The 23,331-nt window shown below is 36.4% G+C and overlaps 1 protein-coding gene and 1 pseudogene across 1 annotated transcript; both read right to left on the reverse strand.

The window, feature by feature from the left end:
- Nucleotides 1–17,194: 17,194 nt before the first annotated feature.
- On the reverse strand, nt 17,195–17,746 carry LOC107873961 (heat shock 70 kDa protein-like). The gene is made up of 2 exons (XM_047414500.1): nt 17,734–17,746; nt 17,195–17,643 (listed from the first exon to the last, which is right to left on the reverse strand). Exons 1-2 carry the CDS (start codon nt 17,744–17,746, stop codon nt 17,195–17,197), a joined length of 462 nt encoding a protein of 153 aa, XP_047270456.1.
- A 17-nt stretch (nt 17,747–17,763) lies between these two features.
- The window catches only part of LOC124885254, a 42,951-nt pseudogene continuing 37,383 nt past the window's right edge, over nt 17,764–23,331 (reverse strand).

Below are 23,331 nucleotides of genomic sequence, written 5' to 3' on the forward strand. Positions count from 1 at the left end.
AGTCAGCTATGAGCCAATCAATAATATTCATCATTGCAGTGCTGTAGTTACTATATTTTTGGTAGAGAAGAAGGAGGATGCTATCACTTTCATAATACTTGTACTATTGGTTCTTTCAACTTCACTCGAGCATTATGTGATTTAGGGGTTAGCATTAACCTCATGCCCTTTGCCGTATTCAAGCAGTTGCGGTTGGGAGCTTCGAAACTAACTACCATAAGACTAGTGATGGCTGATAGAATAAAAAAGAAGCCTGTCCGTATCCTCATGAGTTAAGAGTTATATCTATGGTTGGTATGAATGATTAGGAGATAACTTATTTCATGATGTTAATGCAGTTACTCTTTTGGATAATGGTTTTGATACGGTTGTTCCTATTAAAGAAAGGTTAGGTGCTGAAGCTCTTGCAGCTGTGATCATGAATTTTGATAGTGGCGGTATTGTGGAGCACGATGAGATGGTGTACGAACTGCATGGAAATGGTTCTTATAATTATACACCAAAGAAGCTTGATTTAGATTTGAAAAATAGAACTACTCCACCTGCTCGTCCATCTATTAAAGAGCCATTGATTTTAGAGGTGAAGGCCCTTCCAACTCATTTACGATATACATTTTTTGTGGCCAACAACACCTTAATGGTTATTATTGTAGCTGATCTGAGGTAGTCATAAGTAGAAGAATTATTATCATTATTACAGAGATTCAAAAGGGCAATTGGATAGCCCATTGCAGATATTGTGGGTATTCTGCCTAATTCATGTACCCATAAAATACAACTTTAATCAGATTATGTTCCATCTATTGAACATCAACGTTGATTAAATCCTTTGATGAAGGAGGTGGTGAAGAAGGAAATAATCAAGTAGTTGAATATTGGTGTAGTATATCCCATTGCTGTTAGTAAGTGGGGCAGTTCGGTACAATGAGTTTTGAAGAAAGGTGAAATTTCAGTTATTCCTAATGAGAAGAATGAGCTAGTGCCTATGAGGATGGTCAGTGGATGAAGAGTGTGCATGGATTATAGAAAATTTAATGTGTAGACTCTGCAGGAAAATTTTCTTATGCCTTTCATGGATCAGATGTTAGATAGGTTAGCAGGTAGAGGATGGTACTATTTTCTTGATGGGTAATCAGGATACAATCAGATCACTATCTCCCCTGAGGACTAAGAGAAGATAAATTTTACATGTACTTATGGGAATTTTTCATTCAAGCACATGCCATTTGGGCTATGCAACGCTCCATCTACCTTTCAGAGATATATGATGTCAATTTTCTCTGATATGGTAGAAGACACTATCGAAGTGTTCATAGATGATTTTTCGGTTGTTGGTGATTGTTTTGAAGACTGCCTAAAGCACTTGGCAAATGCTCTCCAAAAGTGTAAAGAATTCAACTTGGCACATAATTGGGAAAAGCGTAATTTTATGTTTAAAGAAGGAATTGTGCTCGGGCAAAATATTTCAAAGAGAAGCATAGAGGTTGATCGAGTGAAGATTGAGGTGATTGATAAATTACCTTACCCAATATCTATGAAGGGAATTAGAAGCTTTTTAGGGCATGCAGGTTTTTATAGGTGATTTATTAAGGATTTCTCGAAGATTTCTAATCCTCTTTGCAAGCTTCTTAAGAAGAAGGTAAAAGTTAATTTTGATGATACATGTAAGAAGGCTTTTGAAAGCCTAAAACAGAAGTTGGTGACTGCTCCACTCACCGTGTCTCCTGATTGGTACTTACCTTTCGAGATTATGTGTGAAGCTAGCAGATTGGCCTTAGAGGTTGTACTAGGCCTACAGAAAGAAAAGATCCTTCATCCCATCTACTATGATAGTAAGGAACTAAATCTTGCTCAAAAGAACTATACCATGACATAGCAAGAGTTATTGGCAGTTGTTTTTGCCTTTGAAAAGTTTAGATCTGACTTGATTGGGACAAAGGTGATTGTACATACTGATCAAGCAGTACTGAGGTACCTGATGGCTAAAAATATATAAAGCCTAGGCTTATTTAGTGGGTGTAGTTGTTGAAAGAATTTGACTTTGAGGTGAAGGGCAGAGAAGGAACAAAAAGTCAAGTTATAGATCACTTATCCAGACTATAAGACGAAGCTATGCAGAAGGTTACTAATGGGTTGGATATTGATAAAAGTTTTCCAGATGAACAGATATTGGTAGCTTCCTAAGATCTAATTCCATGGTTTGCAGATTATGCAAATTACTTAGCTAGTGATCTAGTCCCAGAAGATCTTTCATATCATCAAATAAATAGGTTCATGCATATCGTAAGGAAATTTTTCTGGGATGAACCTTATTTATTCAAAATTTGTGTAGATGGAATCATTCATAGGTGTATACCTGAGGTAGAGATGATGAGCATACTTGAGGCTTGTCATTCATCGCGGCCATCATGAAGGGGTCCGCACAATTTATAAAATTCTATAATATGGCTATTATTGGTCAATAATCTACAAAGATGGTCGTGATTATACTTCTGCTTATGACCAATGTCAATGACAAGGTACTATTTCTAAAAGAAATGAACTACCTATGACTCCTATTTTAGAATTGCAATTGTATGATGTATGGGGAATAGATTTCATGGGACCTTTCATGAGTTCCTTTCATGAGTTCATTTGGCATGAAATATATACTTGTGGCTGTTGACTATTTTTCAAAATTGGTGGAAGCAATTATGCTTCCTAACAATGAAGCACGTAGTATTAGTGCATTTTTGAGAAAGAATATCTTTTCTCGATTTGGCATGCCACAGGCTATTATTAGTGATAGAGGGTCACATTTTTACAATTATATATTCAAGAGTTTACTTGAAAAATATGGAGTGAAACACAGGGTGGAAACACCCTATCATCCACAGACTAGAGGAAAAGTTGAGATTTCAATAGGGAAATCAAGTCCATATTGGTAAGACTGTGAGTGCTAATAGGACTGATTGGGCAAGAAAGGTAGATGATACATTATGGGCCTACCGCACAGCTTACAAAACCCCCATTGGTGCTTCACCTTATTAGCTAGTGTATGGAAAGCTTGACACTTTCCAATTGAGCTTGAACATAAGGCACTATAGGCATTAAAGAAACTGAATCTAGAATGGAAAGATGCAGCCAAGCTAAGGTTGAATAAGATCAATGAGTTGGATAAATTCCAGCTCTGGGCATATGAAAGTTTAGCACTTTATAGAGAAAAGATGAAGCTGCATCACAACTGCAAGATTATGAAGAGAGTATTTAAAAAGGGTGACCAGGTGTTGCTCTATAAGTACAAGCTTCATTTGTTTCTAGGTAAAGTAAGGTCAAGTTGGTACTGTCCATTCACGATTATAAAAGTTTATCCCTATGGTTCTTTAGAATTAAAGAGGTATGGTGAGCCCCCGTTCAAGATAAAAGGGCAAAGTATGAAGAACTATATGGGAAATATTGAAGATGTAAATGAGGTCGTTGAAATTGCCCTTGGTAAAGACTAAGTAGCTAAGGAAATTGCATCGTACTGTGATATTAAATCAAGCGCTGAATGGGAAGCATCCCATGAGGCTAGTTGGTGAAATCTGAGTATCCAACTTAGCCCCGTCGTTCCTCAATGTTAAATCAACCGCTGCATGGGAGGCAACCCATTTTTTGAATTATTCATTTACAGAGTAATATGTTTGTTTAATGTGCAGGAACAAGGAAGGAAAAAAATATCCAGAGAAGTTGAAGAGATTTTAGTCATACAGATACTTTATGAGTCGTATTTAGATGGTATGACTCATGAGTAGGAGTCGTATTGACATGGGAGAAAAATCAAATTTAGGTAAAAGTTTTTGGAATGGATACAATTCTCAAAATGAGTCTACCCTCAAGGTACGACTCATCACCTTGAGTCATACCCACTCCAGAACCCATATAAAGTTCTAGGTCTATACGAGTCAATGAAATGACCCATAAGCCTGGGTATGAGTCGTATACACAACTCATACCTATGATTACCAGGTTAGCTCACGGGTTAACCTTACCCATATCTTAAATTAAAAAAGAAAAAGGGGCACTCTATGGGCACCCAATAGACCAAACTCGTACCTAATTCAAATTTTTCCTAAAATTCAAGATTTATTCCATAAAAAAACATGTTATCAACTTGATTAAACTACTATCAAATTCAAAATTTTCATTCTTCTTGAGTTGAATTCGAATTTAGGAGAAAATAAAATTTAAAAACAAGAATTCATTATCTTCAAACACCAAGTTGTGAACCTCAGCTCTTTACTTTTCAAGTTGAATTAAGTGATGTTTGATACTCTGAACTTGGTTTGAGTATAATCTACACAATTGTTTAGTTGTTGGTACCTTAATTTATGTGTTCTTGTTGAAAAATAGGAATTGGGGGTATAACAAGGTTTTTGGAAATGGATTTTATTTCATGGGTAGCCTAAAATGATTGATATTGCTAAAAATTATAGTGGGTATTTTGGGAAATTTCTTTGGATTCAAACTTTAAAGTTAGACTTCTACGTTGTAGTGGATACGAGACCTTTTACAACTTATACCCACCGGTACAGAAATCGTAATGGGACTCTTACCCATAAACAATATGGAAATCTAATAGTTTTAAGGTTCTGGAATGGATAGGGCTAGACTATACTAACAATTTTAAGGTTCTGGAATGGATACGACTCAACCATGTGAGTCGTACTCAGGCCATACGACTTGTACATTAAGAATCGTACCTACCTGCAAGGATTTAAGTTAGAATAAATGTGTTTGATATGCTTATGATTGTTTCTAATGAGTCATACATTGCTGGTACAACTGGTTTGGAGGATTCATAAGTTGACCTGTGAACAAATGACATGCATAGTATAAGATACGACTCGTCCGTATGAGTCGTAGCCAATAGGTACGACCAGTACCCACAACTCATACTTTGACCAGGAATACATATTAAAATTTAGTTTCAAATTTTTGTTTTCGTTTCTTTTCTTGCTTACTAATAAAGGTATAATTCCAAGAACTATGCCTCCAAAGAACACTTCCTAATCTAGACAAGATAAGAATGTAACTAAGCAAGCATCGGTTGCTAGTGCGAAGTCTAGCGATTCTGAGTTTGTGGTGTCTACATATAGCTACGGTGAATTATATGAGTAAACCTCCACGAGGAAAGCTGCACCAAAGGGAAAGGCAGCTAAGAAAGAGAAGGGGAAGAAAGTGGTTCCCCAAGAGTCATAATTACCCCCTAAAGGCCTTAGGAGAGAGTCCTACTATTTCTCCTCCCCATAAACCATATACTGCTAACAATAATGATGATGTTGAATCAGTTTAGTAGAGGCTAGTTCTGAAGAAGATCAGGGATCAGAAGAGTAGATGCAACCCCAATAGACCAACAAAACTCCCCACTTGCATTTACCACTACACTGGTGCCATCATTGAATGATGCGGGTACCCCAAAATGTATAATGCATATAATAGTGAGTTATTTCGACTTCTGGGTGGCAAGATCAGAAGAGTACTATATACTAAGAGAAGATTGACTACTACCGGGATGTCTGAGTTATTGGGTTTTCAAGAGTGTTTCCGGTAGTATAGATTTAAGTGGATTACAAAGGCACCCAAAAAATATAGTGAGGTCCTCATGTATCAATTTTATACAACATATAAGGGTGAATTTCAGAGACAATACCCACAGGGTCAACTGTGGAAGGGTGGTGAGCCTATTACTTCCCTAATAATTCGTGGTGTATGGGTTGATATTTCCCCATGGACTATTGGAAGACTCCTATAAATACTAGAGTATTAGGCTTCATTCAACACATGTGAGATGGACTACAGAATGGAGGAGATGAGAAAGATAACCAAGATGACATTGGGTTCTGAGGACAAAATGGTAATTTTTAGATGGATAGCAAAGTGTATAGCCTCGAATGAGAAAAACATTGTGTGGATTGTAGGAGGCCCTGGGGTGGTCTCACAGAAGATAATAAAGAGTACCCTCAACTTTGAGGGCATGGCTTGGTGGACTTTGGGCTGACATAGGCTGTGTCTAACCACTGGTGATGATGTTTTGAGCTCGATCGGGGCAGATATGATAGCGAATTTCATGCTCGGCTATGAGTTTAATTTAGTATAACTTTTATCATGAGAGATAAGGGATAGGGTAGTTAGGGAAAGAAGGCATTGTTGGCCTACCTCTGTATGATCACATAGATATGTTTAGCTGTGAAAGTGCTGGAACTCCTTGGGATAGATGAGATAATCGACACCAGGAGAACTACAGACTTAGTCCTGATTAGATATGCGACAAACTTATTGGGTCGAAAGGAAACAAATATTTTGAAAGGTTTGTTCCCGTAAGATAGTTAAGTTGATACCACTATTGTAGCTGAGGCTATTGAGGAAGGTGTACTGATGGAGGGATCACATATAGATGTAGTGGGTACTTCTAGTGCCCCACCACCAGTCAAATCCGTGCCACCCAGATCTCAAGTTATGCCATCTAGTGTTATGCTTATTTCACAGGCCCCTTGGGTTGAGGTTGTGACCAGTCTAAGGTAGGTTATATGAAAGGAGGCGTGAAAACTTAAATCGATGCACAATTTAAGAGATAAGAGAGATAGGTTTAAGGGTTCCTAGATGCTTTTAAGTTGAGGATCACTCGATAGTTGAGTTATGGGCAGACGAACAATATTTTAGATATTAGATCTGAGGTTACAAAAATCAAGAAAATGGTTATAGAACTTTATGAGACACTGGTGGTTAATGAGCTTGTACTCAAGATAGTAATTCCTAATATCAACATGGTTGAAATTTAGGCAGTCCCAGCAGATGCACCAGTTGAGAAGACTGAAGAGCAAAGAAGTGAGAAGAAAAGAAAAAAAAGGAAAAACAAAGCAGCTAGGAAGAGAGCTAGAGTTGAGAGCATTTAAGAAGAGCAGGACCGGGAGCAGCGGGTCCATGAGATAGCCTTGGGAGCTAATGGATTGAGATCACCAATTATTTATTATGAGGGGGGTAGACGTTATGACCTGATTGTTGTTGATTCATTCCCGACTGATAGTACAATAGCTGATGAGAGTAGGTCCCAATCTGATGTAGATGTGCCAGCACCTTGAGTGCCTAGGTATGACTTTCCTTTCTCACTTGACTTATTTTTATGGAATTGAGGATTGTGAATCAATTTTTGTTGAGGGTTGGGGTTATTCCAAAAAATCTAGGAGTAGCTAAAAAGTATAAGTAGCTAAAACTGAAAGTTTGTTATGACTTGTAGATTTGATATGGACATCTTATATAGGGAGAAAATCAACGCACCTAGGGTAGCAGATTATTTTTATAGTGATTTTGAGGATTTTGAAAATTTTCATTTATAATGAAAATATTGTTTTTGATTTTTGATGCTGAAATTTGATTTGTGGTTTGTGAAACACTACTGATTTGAAATGATTCTGTTGAGATCTGTGTTTAATGAAATTGTGTTAAAAATTTACCCCTACAAAAATTCTTTGTTTTGCTGCGTGATATGTATACTTGTGTGAGATTGTTGTGAATCTGAAAATGGCATTAATAATTAGGGATAGAATAATTAGAGGTAAACAGTTGCATAGTTGGATAACTGGTACGTAGTAGTGTAACCTATGCAAGTGCGTGTGAGGTATACTGAGTTCCTAATGTATCAGAATCTATAACTTGCCGGATTGCTTTTTCTAAGGTCTAAGATAGTCAAGTAGGAAGTGACTCATAGGCCATTTTTGTGTGAGTCAAGTTAAGCCTAAAATGCCCTAACAAAATGAATGAATCCGTTCGATCAAAATCTTTGAGCCTTGATAGACCAAATTTTTTTATTATACCTATCGACTTCCAGTTTTCCTTACAATGAACCTATTTTGGCCTTGGTCATCCTTTAGACATTGTGCACCTCAACTTTGGCAAATCACCTAGGTTAAGGATGGCTATTATAAGGGGTGAATTGGAGAAAATGAGTTTGAAGGAAGTGTGTAGAAGGGAAATAGTTGAAATTTGAGCAAGTGTGTGGAAAAGAAAAGTAAGTGTAACGCCTCGAGTCTGCACCCCAGGTGCCACACGGTGCTTATAATCCCAAGGAACTACAAGCTAACCCATGACAGGTACCTGTTGCAATCACTGAATAATAGTAATAAAGTAATGCAAAAATTAAGCTAAATCTTCCATAAGGTTCACAACCATATCAAATACTGATAATAAACTGAAAACTGAACATCTAAAATACTCTAGTCTAAAAGCCTTTGACTGTCTGAATATAGAGTTGATGGGACAAGTCCCCAACTAACTCCAACTACTGAAAGTACTGATAAACTGAAATACTAAAATGATAAAACTATCCTCAAAATATGAGGACTCACCACTAAATTTGTTGCTGAAAGTCTGGGCTGCTAAGTGCGGTTTGGAGCTAGCGTGGCTGAACCTATGATACAAGACATCATAGTGCAAAATAAAAGTATGTGTTAGTACTTTGACTATACTGGTATGCTAGATGAGGTAAGGTTGAATTCAGGGGTTCATATGCATGAACAATAATTGACTGAATGATATAGAGTAACTGACTATGAAGTACATGGATAACTGAAACTACTATAAATACTGAGCATGCAATACTATGTATATATATAAATACTGTAACTGAGCTCTTCTGAAGCTAAGTACTGAGTTCTAATAACTGAGTAACTGATATCTGAAGTTACTGATAACTGAGTTACTAATTTTGATTGATTGTGTCTGACAGTCCTGACATTATAAAACTGAACTGAGTTCTCTACTGAAAACTGAAAATGAAACTAAAACTCTGAGAGTGTTCATCTAATTGACATAACCTGAGTATATATTGGTTTGGGGTCTAACCTGTGACCTCAGTTGGAAGGGTGTCAGTATCGTGCCATGGGTAAAGAAAAAGTTGTGAGTTAACCCTCTCAGATAGGAAGCACTTTCGTCAACTGTCACTGGCAAAAAAACTCATATGAGATCTATTAACCCTAGTCTGGAAGGAATATATCTCAAACTATGCTGGCTATGTAGTTCTGTAATGTAGGGACTGCTACTAAGGGTGAAACCCTATGGTGGCAGGAATGACCCCATCCCTGGGTTCGCTCGGTGCTAATTCCTACTCCCAACTGAATATACACTGAATTGATCTCTGGACTGTACTAGGCTTGACTGAACTATTACTGATCGTATTGTCTAACCGAAATGAACTGAGTTCAATGGGTTCCGCTAACCGACGGAATATTACTTAGTTCTGTTAACTGACGGAATTCTACTACTCATGACATTTCTAAGGCTATCCTGTAGCTACTGTAATTCTATGTAAACATCTATATTGTCAGGTATTAAATACCCCCATGACTAGATAGCATCTATGCTAATAGAATATGGAAATAGTCAACTATTCACAATGTAATCAACGAGGCATTTCATCAAGCACTTGGAAGTCATGAACTTGTCCATAAATAGGAATACATGCTAACATGTCATAAATACACTACTTGAATTCACATAGGCATTTTAACATGAACTTACAAGGCATAGGTTTAGCATAATAGGAACTAAAACATGTTATAATGACATGATTTCAACACTAGGATCACCAAGGGATCACAAATGCACAATTAACACAATTAAGCATTTTGTCAAACAACTAGGAGGCATAATCTTGTACTTGGGTATGAATAATATATTGTTGCATCATGAATACAATCATTAATTCACAATTCAAGGGTTTTGATATTGGGATTACAACCATTACATACATAATCTCTTACATAAATGAAAACTCCAATTAAATCTTGAATTCAAAACCCACACAACAAACATGAACATGTAAATAACCCAATTCATACATGTAATTCATGAAACTATTAGCTTGACATTTTGAAAAGGGTTTAGGACTTCATGGGTAAAAGGAACCATGAATGAAAATCCAACATACCTTGATTACTAATTTCGAGAAGATGTTGGTGAGTTATTGAGACTTGATTCTTGAGCTAGATGAATCTAAGGCTTGTTCTTGAGAGAGTTTATGAATAATGAATAAGATTTTTCCCTATAAAGTAATTAATTTTGTGTAAAGGTTGAATAAGGGTGGGGAAAATGACCTATTTTCCCGAACAACACATATAAAATAATGCTGAATAGGGTCCCCCTCTCATCAAGACCCATGCTTGGGTCAAGTAACCATCGCGATGCGACCCCTGCTCGGGTCAAGCACTCATTGCGGTGCGACCCTTAGATGGGCTGATTGGCCCTCATGATGCGGGGCTATCGTGACCCCATACTATTTTGGGCATCCAAGCTCGCCCTTACACTAGTCCAAAAAATCAGAAACTCACCTGAGATGACCTACAAGTGACTCTGATCATGAATCAATTTAAAAATTGGCATTCCTAGGTTGGGAAGGTCGGAAATAAAATCCTCCAATTTCGAAGGATAAAATGATTCTAAGTCTTGGTACGTAGCTAAAATTCTCTAAGTCTGGGGCCCCTTATCAAGCTTTAAAGGACTGAATTAAGCTTAGTATTTTGCGGGGTCTTACAAAATCTCCCCCTTGGGAACATTCATCCTCGAATAAGACTAACTGAGCTAGGAATACTGATACACTGAATTTACATATTGGACATGCATAAATGAAACATGATTTCATGATAGAGGCTACTTATATAAGGAAGTTTCTCCCTGAACATGCATAACTGAAGCATGATTCCATGGCTAAAACTAATAATACATTGAATTATCATACTGAACATGTATAAGTGATTCATGACTAAATTTTTAAGGCATGACATACGATTGAGCTATTTCATGAAGATATGCATGATATAAGAATGATATGCAACTGGACTGATGTCAGACTCATAAAAGAGATCTGAACATGGAATTGATTAAATTTAAGGAAAACTGTTACCTTGAGCTGAGTCTGAGTTTGTGGAGAAGAGGTGAAGATACTTGGTCTACATATATGCTTTTTCTTCCCAAGTATATCCCTTAACAGACTGATTCCGCCAATGAACTTTGACTAGAGAAAATTCTTTGTTCCTCAGTCTGTAAACCTGATGATCAAGAATTTTAGCTAGAATCTCTTTATAAGAAAGGATATTTTGAACATCTACGCCCTCTATAGGGACTACGACTGCTAGGTCACCTATTCATTTCTTTATCAAGGAGACATAAAATACTGAATGTACTGAAGCTAGGTCTGAAGGCAACTCAAGCTCATAAGCTACCTTTCTAAAACGGCTAAGAATCCAGTAAGCACCGACATATCATTGACTGAGCTTCCCCTTCTTTCCAAACCTTTTCACTCCTTTCATAAGAGAGATTTTGTAATACACATAATCCACAATCTTAAACTTGAGATCCTTTTTGAGCACATCGATATACGATTTTGGTCGGCTCTGAGATGTCTTAAGCCTTTCCTTGATTAACTAAACTTTTTCTAAGGTATCAAATACCAAATTAGTTCCTACCACTACAACCTCCCCCACTTCAAACCAACCAATAGGAGATCTATATCTCCTCTCATAGAGCGCCTAAAATGGAGCCATCTAAATGCTGGAATGATAACCGTTATTATATGCAAACTCGATCAAGGACAAGTGGTCATCCCAACTATCCTTAAAGTCAATGGCACGTGCTCTTAACATATCTTCCAAAGTCTGAATGGTTTTTTTGCTTGACCATCTGTCTGAGGGTGGAAGGTTTTGCTGAGGTGAACTTGGGTACCTAGACCCTTTTGGAAGGATTTCCATAAATAAGAGGTGAACTGTGTACCTCTATCAGAAATAATAGATAACGGATCTCTATGCAATCTAACTAACTCTCTAACATAGATCTTGTCATAATCCTCAGCTAAATAAGAGGTATAGAACGACAATAAATGAGCTAATTTAGTCATTCTATCTATAATGACCCAAATCAAATCATGCTGACGACGGGTACGAGGCAAACCCATCACAAAGTCTATGTTCACTTCTTCCTATTTCCATATGGGAATACTGAACTCCTGCATGGACCCACTAGGCTTCTAATGCTCAATCTTAACCTGCTGACATGTTGAGCACTTCACTACAAACTCTGCAATGTCTCTCTTCTTCCTACTCCACCAATAGACTTCCCGCAAGTCATGGTATATCTTAGTGGCCCCTGGATGGATCGATTAGCATGCACTATGTGCTTCTACAATAATTCAATGCCTCAATTCAACTACACCTGGTACACATAGTCTACTTTAGAAGCGTAACTCATAATCTCTCGCTTAGGAGAAAACCTCTACTTTCTAATCTCTGACTGACTGTTTCAGCTTAACTAGATTGGGATCTCTGTCCTTCTTTTCCTTTACTTTGGAAAACAGAGATGATTCTGAACTATTCTGCACCCACACACTACCCTCTCCTATATCGACTAAGTGTACACCTAGTCTGGAAAACTGATGAACTTCCTGTGTTAACTTCTTCTTACCATCCTCCACGTAAGCAACACTACCCATGGAAATCCTACTGAGAGCATCAGCCACTACATTGGCCTTTCTAAAATGATACAGAACACTCATGTCGTAGTCTTTCAACAACTCTAACCATCACCTTTGACGTAGGTTCAGGTCTTTATAAGAAAAAACATATTGCAAGCTTTTATGGTCTGTGAACACATCAAAATGCACCCCATACAAACAGTGCCTCCAAATCTTTAAGGCAAACACTACAGCTGCTAACTCAGGATCATGAGTGGGGTAGTTATTTTTATATGGCTTAAGCTGTCTAGAGGCATAGGCTGTGACCTTACCTCTCTGCATCAAAACAAACCCCAAACCAACTCTGGAAGAATCACAATACACAACAAAGCCATCTAAACTATCTGGTAAAGTCAAGACTGGAGTTGTAGTAAGTTGAGTCTTTAACTCCTTAAAACTCTTCTCACAAGAATCTGACCACTAGAATTTGACTTTCTGATAAGTCAATCTGGACATAGGAGGTGCAATAGATGAAAATACCTCAACAAATTATCAATAATAGCCAGCCAAACCTAAGAAACTCCTAATATCTAATGGAGAGATAGGTCTGGGCTAGTTTCTCACCGCTTTGGTCTTTTGGGGATCAACTCTAATGCCATCAGCAGAAATGATATGACCAATAAAAGCTGCAAACCTTAGCCAAAATTCTCACTTACTGAATTTGGTGAACAACTGATGGGCTCTAAGAGTCTGTAACACTATTTTGAGATAGTTTGCATGATTATGCTCACTATGGGAGTAGATAAGAATGTCATCAATGAAGACTATGATGAACATATCCTATTACTACTTAAACACATAGTTCATCAAGTCTATAAAGGCTGCTGGGGCATTGGTAATATCAAATGGCATAACTAGAAATTTAAAGTGACCACACTGAGTTTTGAAAGATGTTTTCAAAATGTTACATTCTTTTACTCTGAGCTGATAATAGCCTGATCTGAGTTCTATCTTAAAAAAGTAACTTGCACCCAGAAGTTGGTCAAACAAGTCATCAATTTTGGGAAGTGGATACTTGTTCTTGGCCGTGACCTTATTCAACTGACGGTAGTCTATACATATTCTGAGGGAACCTTCTTTCTTATGTATGAATAGAATTGGTGCACCCCAAGGGGATACACTAGGTATGATGAATCCCTTATCTAGGAGATCCGTCAATTGTTTTTTTTAGTTCTTCAAGTTTTGCTATGGCCATTCTGTATAGGGTGGTAGAGATGGGCTTAGTATCTGGAAGAAGGTTGAGTCTAAAGTCAATTTCTCTTTCGAGAGAAACTCCGGGAAGATCATTGAGAAACACATCTGGAAATTCACATGCTAGTGGAACTGACTGAAGACTGAGAGTTTCATAACTAGAATCCTTAACTCGAATAAGATGGCAAACACATCCCTTAGATATCATTTTTCTCGCTCTAAGGTTAGAAATTAGATGATCCCTAAGTGCTGAAGTACTACCCCTCCACTCTAGGACAAGTACTACCCCTCCACTCTAGGACAGATTCATTCTAAAACTAAAATTAGGTTATTTTGTTTCTGTTTTCAACTAAAGCATAGCATAAATGAATCTAGTCCATGCCGATAATGACATCAAAATCTGTCATCTTTAGCTCTACTAAGTCTACTGAGGTAACTTTTTGAGATACCATAACTGGACAGTTCTTGTATACCCATCAGGCTATGATGGATTTACCTACTGGGTTAGAGACTGAGAAGGGCTCTGCAAGGATTTTAGGACTGACTCCAAAGTCAATGACTATATAAGGAGTTACCAAGGACAAAGCAGCTCCTGGATCTAGCAAAGCATAAACATATAAATGATAAATTTGTAATTTACCAGTGACCACATTAGGATAAATTTCTTGATCCTGTCAGGATTGAAGTGCATATAGTCTATTTAGGCGTTGCCCACTTGTGGCACTGGAAGTGGCACCCTGCTGATTTGAGTGACCGAACTATGATGGGGTATAATAATGTTGACTCTACGAACCCATCTGAGGACATTGTCTGACTCTATGGCCTAGCTTGCCATATCTGAAACATACATTACTGCTAGCTCTGCAGACACCCTGATGGTTTTTTCCACACTTCTGGCAAAGAGAATTTATTTGGGCACTAATAAAACTACCCTAGGGTTTAGGGCTTGATGCCCTATCTTTATTACTGTCTTTGAATTTTAGAATAGAAGTGTTGGCTAAGGACGAAGCTGGAACTGAGGATTTTGGGTAGAACTGGGAACGATTTCCACCCACTGACTTTGGTTGGGAAAATTTAAAGATACCCTTTCTAGCTCTCTTGTTGTCCCTCTCATTTTCCTTATTCTTAGACTCCTTTATTTGCTGAGCATAGACCATTAGCCTGGATATGTCCATCTTCTTAATCAACATTGTGATCCTACACTCCTTGACCATACTATTAGATACACCTGACACAAATTTATTCATCTTAGATCTGCTGTCTACTACCACATGAGGAGCGTATTTGGCTAACTTTGTAAACTTGAGAGAATACTCTTGTACTATCATGTTGCCCTTCTTTAGATTTATGAACTCCAAAATCTTTGATTTTCTCAACTTTAGTATGAAGAACCTATCCAGAAAAGCAGTGGGAAAATCCTTCCTTTCTATGATCCCTATATATGTGGCTCTCTCTTTCTTCCACTGCTTGAACCAAGAGTGAGCCACATCCTCCAACTAATATGCACCCAACTCAGCACTCTCACTAGTAGTCACCCCTATAATAATCGTGACATTCTACACCTGATCAAGGAATTCCTGTCGGTCCTCATTAGACTTAGACACGATAAATAATGGAGAATTCATTCGGGTGAAGTCTTAAATTCTAGCTACAGCATTATTGGCCACTGGATTGGCCGGAACGACAGCTGGGAGTTTATTTTGGGCTGCTACTAAATTGGCTAGAGTAGTAAATGTAACCCAAAATTAATCATAGGAGACATGCTCATCCATGGGATCTGCCTAGACGGGCTGGGGTGCTGGCTGGTCTCCCTTACTACTTCTTCTCTTCTTCGAAGGCATGTTCTATAAACGGAAGGAAGAAAAGGATTAGACAGAGAGTTTAACTTCAGCTCATGCTCATTCGCACGACATAAATACTAAAAGAAGGGAAACATTTCCTAAAACATCTTGTAGCCTCTTATACCCAATTAACTCTAACTACTGAAAGTTCTGATAAACTAAAATACTAAAATAATAACACTATCCTCAAACTATGAGGACACACCATTAAATCTACTAGTGAAAGTCTGGGCTGCTAAGTATGGTTAGGAGCCCGTGCATCTAAACCTATTATATAAGACATAATAGCGCAAAAGAAAAGTATATGTTAGTATATTAAATATACTGGTATGCTAGATGAGGTAAGGCTGAATGCAAGGGTTCATATGCATGAAAAATAACTGACCAAATGATATAGAGTATCAGAGCATAAGAATATAAGGATAACTGAAACTACTGTAAATTTTAAGCATGCAATATACTGCATACATATAGATACTGTAACTAAGATTTTCTGAAGCCAAGTGTTGAGTTCTGATAATTGAGTAACTGATATTTGAAGTTACTGATAACTGAGTTACTAATTCTGATTGACTATGTCTAACAGTCCTGATTCTGTAGAATTGAACTGAGTTCTATACTAAAGACGGATACTGAAAATAAAACTGTGGGATTGGTAATCTAACCGACATACCCTGTGTATATACTTATTTGGGGTCCTACCAGTAGGAAGGGTGTCAGTACCGTGCCACAGGTAAAGATAAAGCTGTGACTTAACCCTCTCTGACAGGAAGCACTTTCATCAACCCTCGCTGGCCAAAAAACTCACATGATATGTATCAACCCTAGTTTGGTAGGAAGATATCTCAACCTATGTTGGCTACGTAGTTCTATAATGCAGGGATTGCTACTAAGGGTCAAACCCTATGTAGGCAGGGTTCGCTCGGTGCTAATTCTTATTCCCAACCAAATAGACACTGAATTGATCTTTGGACTATACTAGACTTGACTGAACTATTACTAATTGTATGCTCTAACTAAACTGAACTGATTTTACTGGGTTCTGCTGACCGACAAAATAATACTTAGTTTTGTTAACTAACTGAATTCTGCTACTCGCAACATTTTTGAGACTATCCTGTAGCTACTATAATTCTAGGTAAATAGCTAGATTGTTGGGTAAGTCAAACTTGTGCATGAATAGGAATACATGCTAACATGTCATAAATACACTACTTGAATTCACATAGGCATTCGAACAAGCACTTGCAAGGCATGAATCTAGCATGATAGGAACTGAAACATATTGTAATGACATAAGTTCAACACTAGGATCACCAAGGGATCACAAATGCACAATTAAATCAATTAAGCATTTTTTAAACACCTAGGAGGCACAATCTTGTACTTGGGTATGAAAAACAAGCTTTATTCAGGACATAGATATCTACATAGCTGTTATATTTGTTCCCAAACACATTAACAAGACACCAATATCAGCTAACTTAAAAGTAGTATCTCTTTTCACTGCACCTGAAGTCTTAATACCAAGACTGAGAGGTGTGACTTCAAGAAGCAGTAAATCTTGAACTTTTTGGTCACCTTCTCCACTCAAAATTGTAGCTTGAACAACAGCACCATAAGCCACAACCTCATCAGTTTTGGCTTATTCATACACTTGACCCTTATCAATCTTGGCATCCTTTAAGCATTTCTCCACAGGTTCCATACACTTCCTGAAAAGATCCATGTTCATCTCTTCAAATCTCACCTTGGTTATTGTAGCATAGAAATCGATTCCTTCATATAAAGAATCAATCTCAATAGTCGTCTGAGTAGTCCAAGAAAAAGTCCTCTTTGCCCTCTCACAAGCAGTTCTCAATCGCCTCAGCGCCCTCAGATTGCCACTAATATAGTTCTTATGCTTCCTCTTAAACTCCTGCGCAAAGTGATTGACAAGTCTACTGTCAAAATATTCACCACCTAAATGTGTATCACCAGCAGTAGCCTTCATTTTAAAAATCCCTTCCTCAATAGTCAACGAAACATCAAAAGTTCCATCACTAAGATCAAAGATCAACACATTATTTTCTCTAGTACTTGCAGCCTTCTTATCTAAACCATAAGTAATTGCAACAATAGTAGGCTCATTAATAATCCTCCACTTTCAGACCACTTTTAGCCCCTGTATTTTTAGTAGCCTGCCTTTGAGAATCATTGAAATAGTGTTGAAAATGAAACACCTTGAACTGTTGGTATAGTAGAGGAGTTAACAGACAGCAAGAGTGAAATCGGACCATTTGAGACTAGTGAAGCATTGTGACCAGAAAGTCCCAAAACAATCAAATTCCATGACACAACCATAACTAAAGGAATAGTTCCACCTATGATTATTGCTTTTCTAGCATCATGTACAGTGTTACCAGTAAATTTACAAATGAAAAGTGTGATTACATGGAACCCCATCTTAAGCACAACCACCGGAATAGCAGGCAAGACTGATGAAAATCTCCATGAAGCAAATCCAAAAGAATCAAGAATGCTCATTCTCCCAACAACTATTCCAGTTACAACTAATGTTGTAATGGAGAAAATCATTGCAATGCATAGACACCTATTAGCTACATCGATAAACTTGAATAGTAACAAACATAGAACTATCCCAACTAGTAATGGAAATAATTCATTAGCAAAAATAGGATTGATCTTAGGAAACCATAGAGAAATAATCGAACCAATGCCTGAAACACATGCTACTAACAAAGAAAAAGTTAACGAACCATAAACCAAAGTGACTAAAGAATCGAGTTTACTTCCCAACTCCTTGGTTGCAAGGCTAGTGAAGCTAACTTCAACAACCCCATCTTCTTCCATTGCTGCAAAACTAAGCTCAACTACAAGAATTATCGATTAAATGACATAAACCCAAGTCAATAAAAGCGATATAGTTGATGGAAGTGGACCAGATTTTACAGTTGCTGTAGGTAATCCCAACATTCCTGGACCTACAGCAGTATCTACAGTCAAACCTACAGCACTCCAAAAGCTCTTTTCTTGAATCACATTAATATTTTCTTCAACATTGTAACTTTCAGAAACACTAACTTCATCTACATTCAAAGAAACAGCTAAAGATTTGTGCTTTACACATAGATTTTGACCTTTAAATCCATCTAGAATGGGTTTACAGGATACTTGCTTAAATCTTGGAACTTTTAAGCTTTTAACATGAGTAATATACCTATTATGAAAACTATGGTGTCTGAAAAATTGAATCTTGAACTAATTTATAAGAAGCATTCTCAGATACTCAATTTTTTCTTCAAGATTCCTTGTTGATTGCACGTGAAAAGTACTATAAAAGAACAAGAACTTTCAATTTAAAAAAATAAATAAAATATAGCCTGATATACTAAAACTACAGCTATGCATAGGGAGCCGGACCAAAAAATAAAAGTATATAAATGTATCTATCTAACAACGTGAACTTTTATATGAGATCTCATAGAATTCAGCATAAACAATCCTCAAAAGACTTCAACGTTAATAACTAAAAGTACAAAGAGAAGGATCAATCTGTACTAGCATTCACCAGTAATTATTTTGCATGGTTTTATCATAAACCACTAATCCATATAACTCAATAAACTACAATTAAACAGTTCTCAATTAAAACTGTAACAATTACTTATCAAACACATTGCTCAACAAGTTGCTAGATTCGACTAAACTAAATAAGAACATATAAATTATACACACACAATCACTCACCTAGAAAGCAAATTAAACAGTAACAATAACATATTCAGTGTAATCCCACAAAGTGGGGTCTAGAGAGGGTAGGTGTACCTGACCATACCCCCTACATGGAGGTAGAGAGATTGCTTCCAATAGACCCTCAGCTCACACAAAAATAGATCAAAATAATTTCAGAATGGAAAAAAAAGAACTGAAAATATTGCATAAAGCATGACAAAGCATAGTGAATAACAAATACAACAAAAATGCAATAATCGAAGTACAACATGTGGCAGATAAAACAAAAATCTACGAACAAGAAACTACAGAATTAATGCTATTACTAGCATCGACAGATAAGAAGGACCACATTCTACTACCTGCTAATCTACCATCCTAATCCATACACTCCACAACCTCTTATCTAAGGCCATATCCTAGATAAGCTGAAAACCAATTCCAAAATAGAAACCTAAGAACAAAAAGCTATATAAGGAATGCTACCATTACTAGTATGGAAGGATAAATGGGACCACACTCTACTATATGCTAACCTACCACCCTAATATGTACCCTCAACAACCTCCTAGCAAAGATCAAGTCCTCGATAAGATGAAAATCAATTTGAAAAAATATTACTACTCAATATGATTAAAAAAAGAAGATAATGAAGAAATGAACTATAATTAGGGTTATCTTCAGGTGTAATAGTAACTGACTAGGACCAAATGGTACAAGGAGGATTTGATGGATGGATGAGGCACAATGCATTGGGAACGACACTGGAACAACCGATGCCTAGGAAGATCAATAATGATTATTGCAGTTGCGTGCTGCCGTTCTTAGTGGCGGCCATTTTTAACTGGAGAGGATGAAATGTGCATGTTTAATTTGAATGAGGAAATATGTCGCTGTTTAATTCTAAACTAAGGAAAATTATACTATTTACTTATCAAATTGGAACACCCAATTATCACTTTGAATTAGCAACTTCAAATTGAAATCGAACATAAAATCCATAAATAATTAAAATAATAAAGAGAGTACATACCAAATGGGTAACGAAATACAGTAAACTGAATAGAGAAGCAATCGATTAGCAGAGAATCACAAAATGGGTAAATCCACAATAGAGGAATCATAGAAGAGATGATCCAATGAAAAAAGAAAACTTTATTTTGGAGGAGTTTTAAAGGTATTTGCCGCCTTTACTAATTTTTGGCGGAAAATTTAAAAAAACTAATGAATTATACGCTAATTAAGAAGATTAGCAATATAAAGAAAATATTATTGACAAATAATTTATAAAATAGCAACAATTAAAACAAGTTTTTGTCTTTTATTAAAATCAGGCAACAAAATTATGTTTGTTGCGAAAAAGTTGTTGCAAGTTTTTAATATTTAAATTTTTTTATATTAACTGTAGAATATAGCTACAAAATAATTTTTTTTGGCAACAATATAAAAACCATGGTTAAAAATTTTAAGATATAGCAACAATAAAATTAAGTTGTTGCCATTTATTGATTTAAGCCAACAATAATATTGTCGTTGCTAAAAAGTTGTTGCTAATTGTAGATTTTCTTGTAGTGAAACTTAGGACATACATGGCATAAACTGAATTTTGCTTATCATTATGAATGCATCATGAGTTTCTAGATATCAACATACTGTATAACATAAGTACATGAGTCATGAGCTGCATGAACTGAGTTTGGAGTTCATAATTTCATGGAACATGAATTATACTACTAACTGAACTAGAACTCTTCATAGTAGATAGTGAAAGTGTACATGCTTTTTCTATAAAGTGCATGGATATGAGCTGTGATGATAAAGCTGACATGTTAGGCATGAGTAGATATTGTGATAGATGAAAAACTTTACACTGAGATAAGAATAGGATGGGAATCATCCTCCCATATTGCTTTTCTACCCACACTGGCACTCCTACTAAAATTTGAGAGCTGAATTTGGTTACTTGTTCTATCATATCCCCCTTAACTTTAAGCCATCATCTTAAGTATGTGACCACTTTACTAAACTCTAAACTAAACTGCAATCACTTTACTCTAGATTCTGGGGTATAATAATACACATGGATAATAAACTCATCCACGCCATCATACTTATTCTTGAATCAACAAACTTAAATTGTTGCATACACTGTTCAACCCTACTGATTCACCTTTTGTACAACTAGCCCCTTTAATACATAATCTATTTAATCTAGATAACACCATCCCAACTCTATTACTGCTAAACTTCTAGGTTCATAATTCTTACTCTAGATTGTATGCTATCATAGAATTCCAAGAAGGAATCTAAAAGCACATATGACTTTGGTTTAATGCACAATTTTCATAAACATAAATGAAATATTACAAAATTTATGACATAAGGGAACTGATGAGATACTTTTTGAGCCAACATGCATCCTATAACTGTCTGTGGGGACCGGCTGAGAAAATACTGTCTGTAAGGAATTAAGCTTTACTATTTCTGTCACCTCAAAACTAAGGCAGATTTAGCATGAATAGTGCAAGATGAGGATCTGCATAAACTTCTTAGATAATACTTCTACTGCATGATCTAAGTCTTTAAAGAAGGCAAACATTTCCTAAATGCCATGTAGCCTTTAAAGGAATATTAGGAAATATTGATGTATATTAATTCCATAAATACATCCTAGCTATTAGATGAATCAAAATATCCCTTACCGATTGAATTCTTGAGAAGGATTTTGGTGTAGTCAACTTTAAATGAGTATATCTTTTGTTATACTATGAATTTTTGAGATCATGACCCTCCAATAGATATATAATTGAATTATCTTTCCAATGATATAAATTTCTCCAAAATCCAATATCGAAGTAAAAGGTTATGGCTATTTTATAGCAAGCTGTCCGAAATGCCAAAGTGTGATGGGAAGGCTGACAGACCGTCGTACCTGCGATGGACTGTCAACATACCATCACAACTAAGGTTGTAACCCTATTTTTTGGTCAAAAAGTGATGCGTTGAAGGGAAGGTCCATCCCCAATGCGATGGTTCATCACCCAAACCATCCAGGACCTCCGTTTAGCTATTTTAAGTCATCTTAAAAGGATTTTTCGGTCTTTTCCACCCTATTTAACACCTAATCACGTCAAATCAAAGCACATAACTCCTCATTTACCCATAATATCAAAATTAGGGTTTCTTTCAAGATCATTCCCTAAGAACAAGATCCAAACCCTTCTTCAAGAAACTAAGAAATTCAAGTTCGTCAAGTTCAAGAACCATTAAGAAAACATCAAGATCTGTGTTTCCCAATCGAAGAAAGTTCATGAAACGTTAGTTATCTTTCATGATTAAATATTTTAAGGTATGTTAGATGTTGATTATTGGGTTCCTTCCACTCAAGAAGTTCAAGAATCCTTTTCAAAATTTTAAAGTTTGTCTATTTATGAGCTTTCATGATTTGTCTGAATTGAAGTTCATGATTACGTATTTTTGAGATTTAATTCATGATTTAGACTAAAAGTTTCAAGAATTGATTCTAGTATGTGATGAATTGTATGATGTTCATGATAAACCCTCTTCAAGTTGCATGTTGGTTGATGAAATCATGATACTTAGGTGTAGTATTTGTTGTATAACCAAAGCATGCTCCCCATATGTTTGATAAAATGCTTGTGTGAAGGAAATGGGGTCATTATAGTATGTTGACAAGAAATCCCCAATTATGTATAAGTTCATGCATTTCAAGTGTTTGTTGAAAAGTCGTAGTGAATAAATTGTGATATGTTAGCCTGAAATTCCCAATTATGTGCACTTGAATATATGCTAAGTGTTTGGTGCATTCCTTATTGAATGAGTTCTGAGACAATAGCATGCCTCTCTATATCATTACATGTCTAATATTTCTAAGTGCTTGAAGAGATGTTATTTGAGTGTATGGTGAATGATAGTCTATTGTTATAATGTTCAAGAGTGGTCATGTCTTACTATTTATGTTATCGAGTCATGTGGGCATTTATACCTGACAAATTAATTGCTTGTCTAGAGCCAGTTTCAAGATAA

Source organism: Capsicum annuum, chromosome 6 (genome assembly GCF_002878395.1).
Source record: "Capsicum annuum cultivar UCD-10X-F1 chromosome 6, UCD10Xv1.1, whole genome shotgun sequence".
Taxonomy (NCBI): Eukaryota; Viridiplantae; Streptophyta; class Magnoliopsida; order Solanales; family Solanaceae; genus Capsicum; species Capsicum annuum.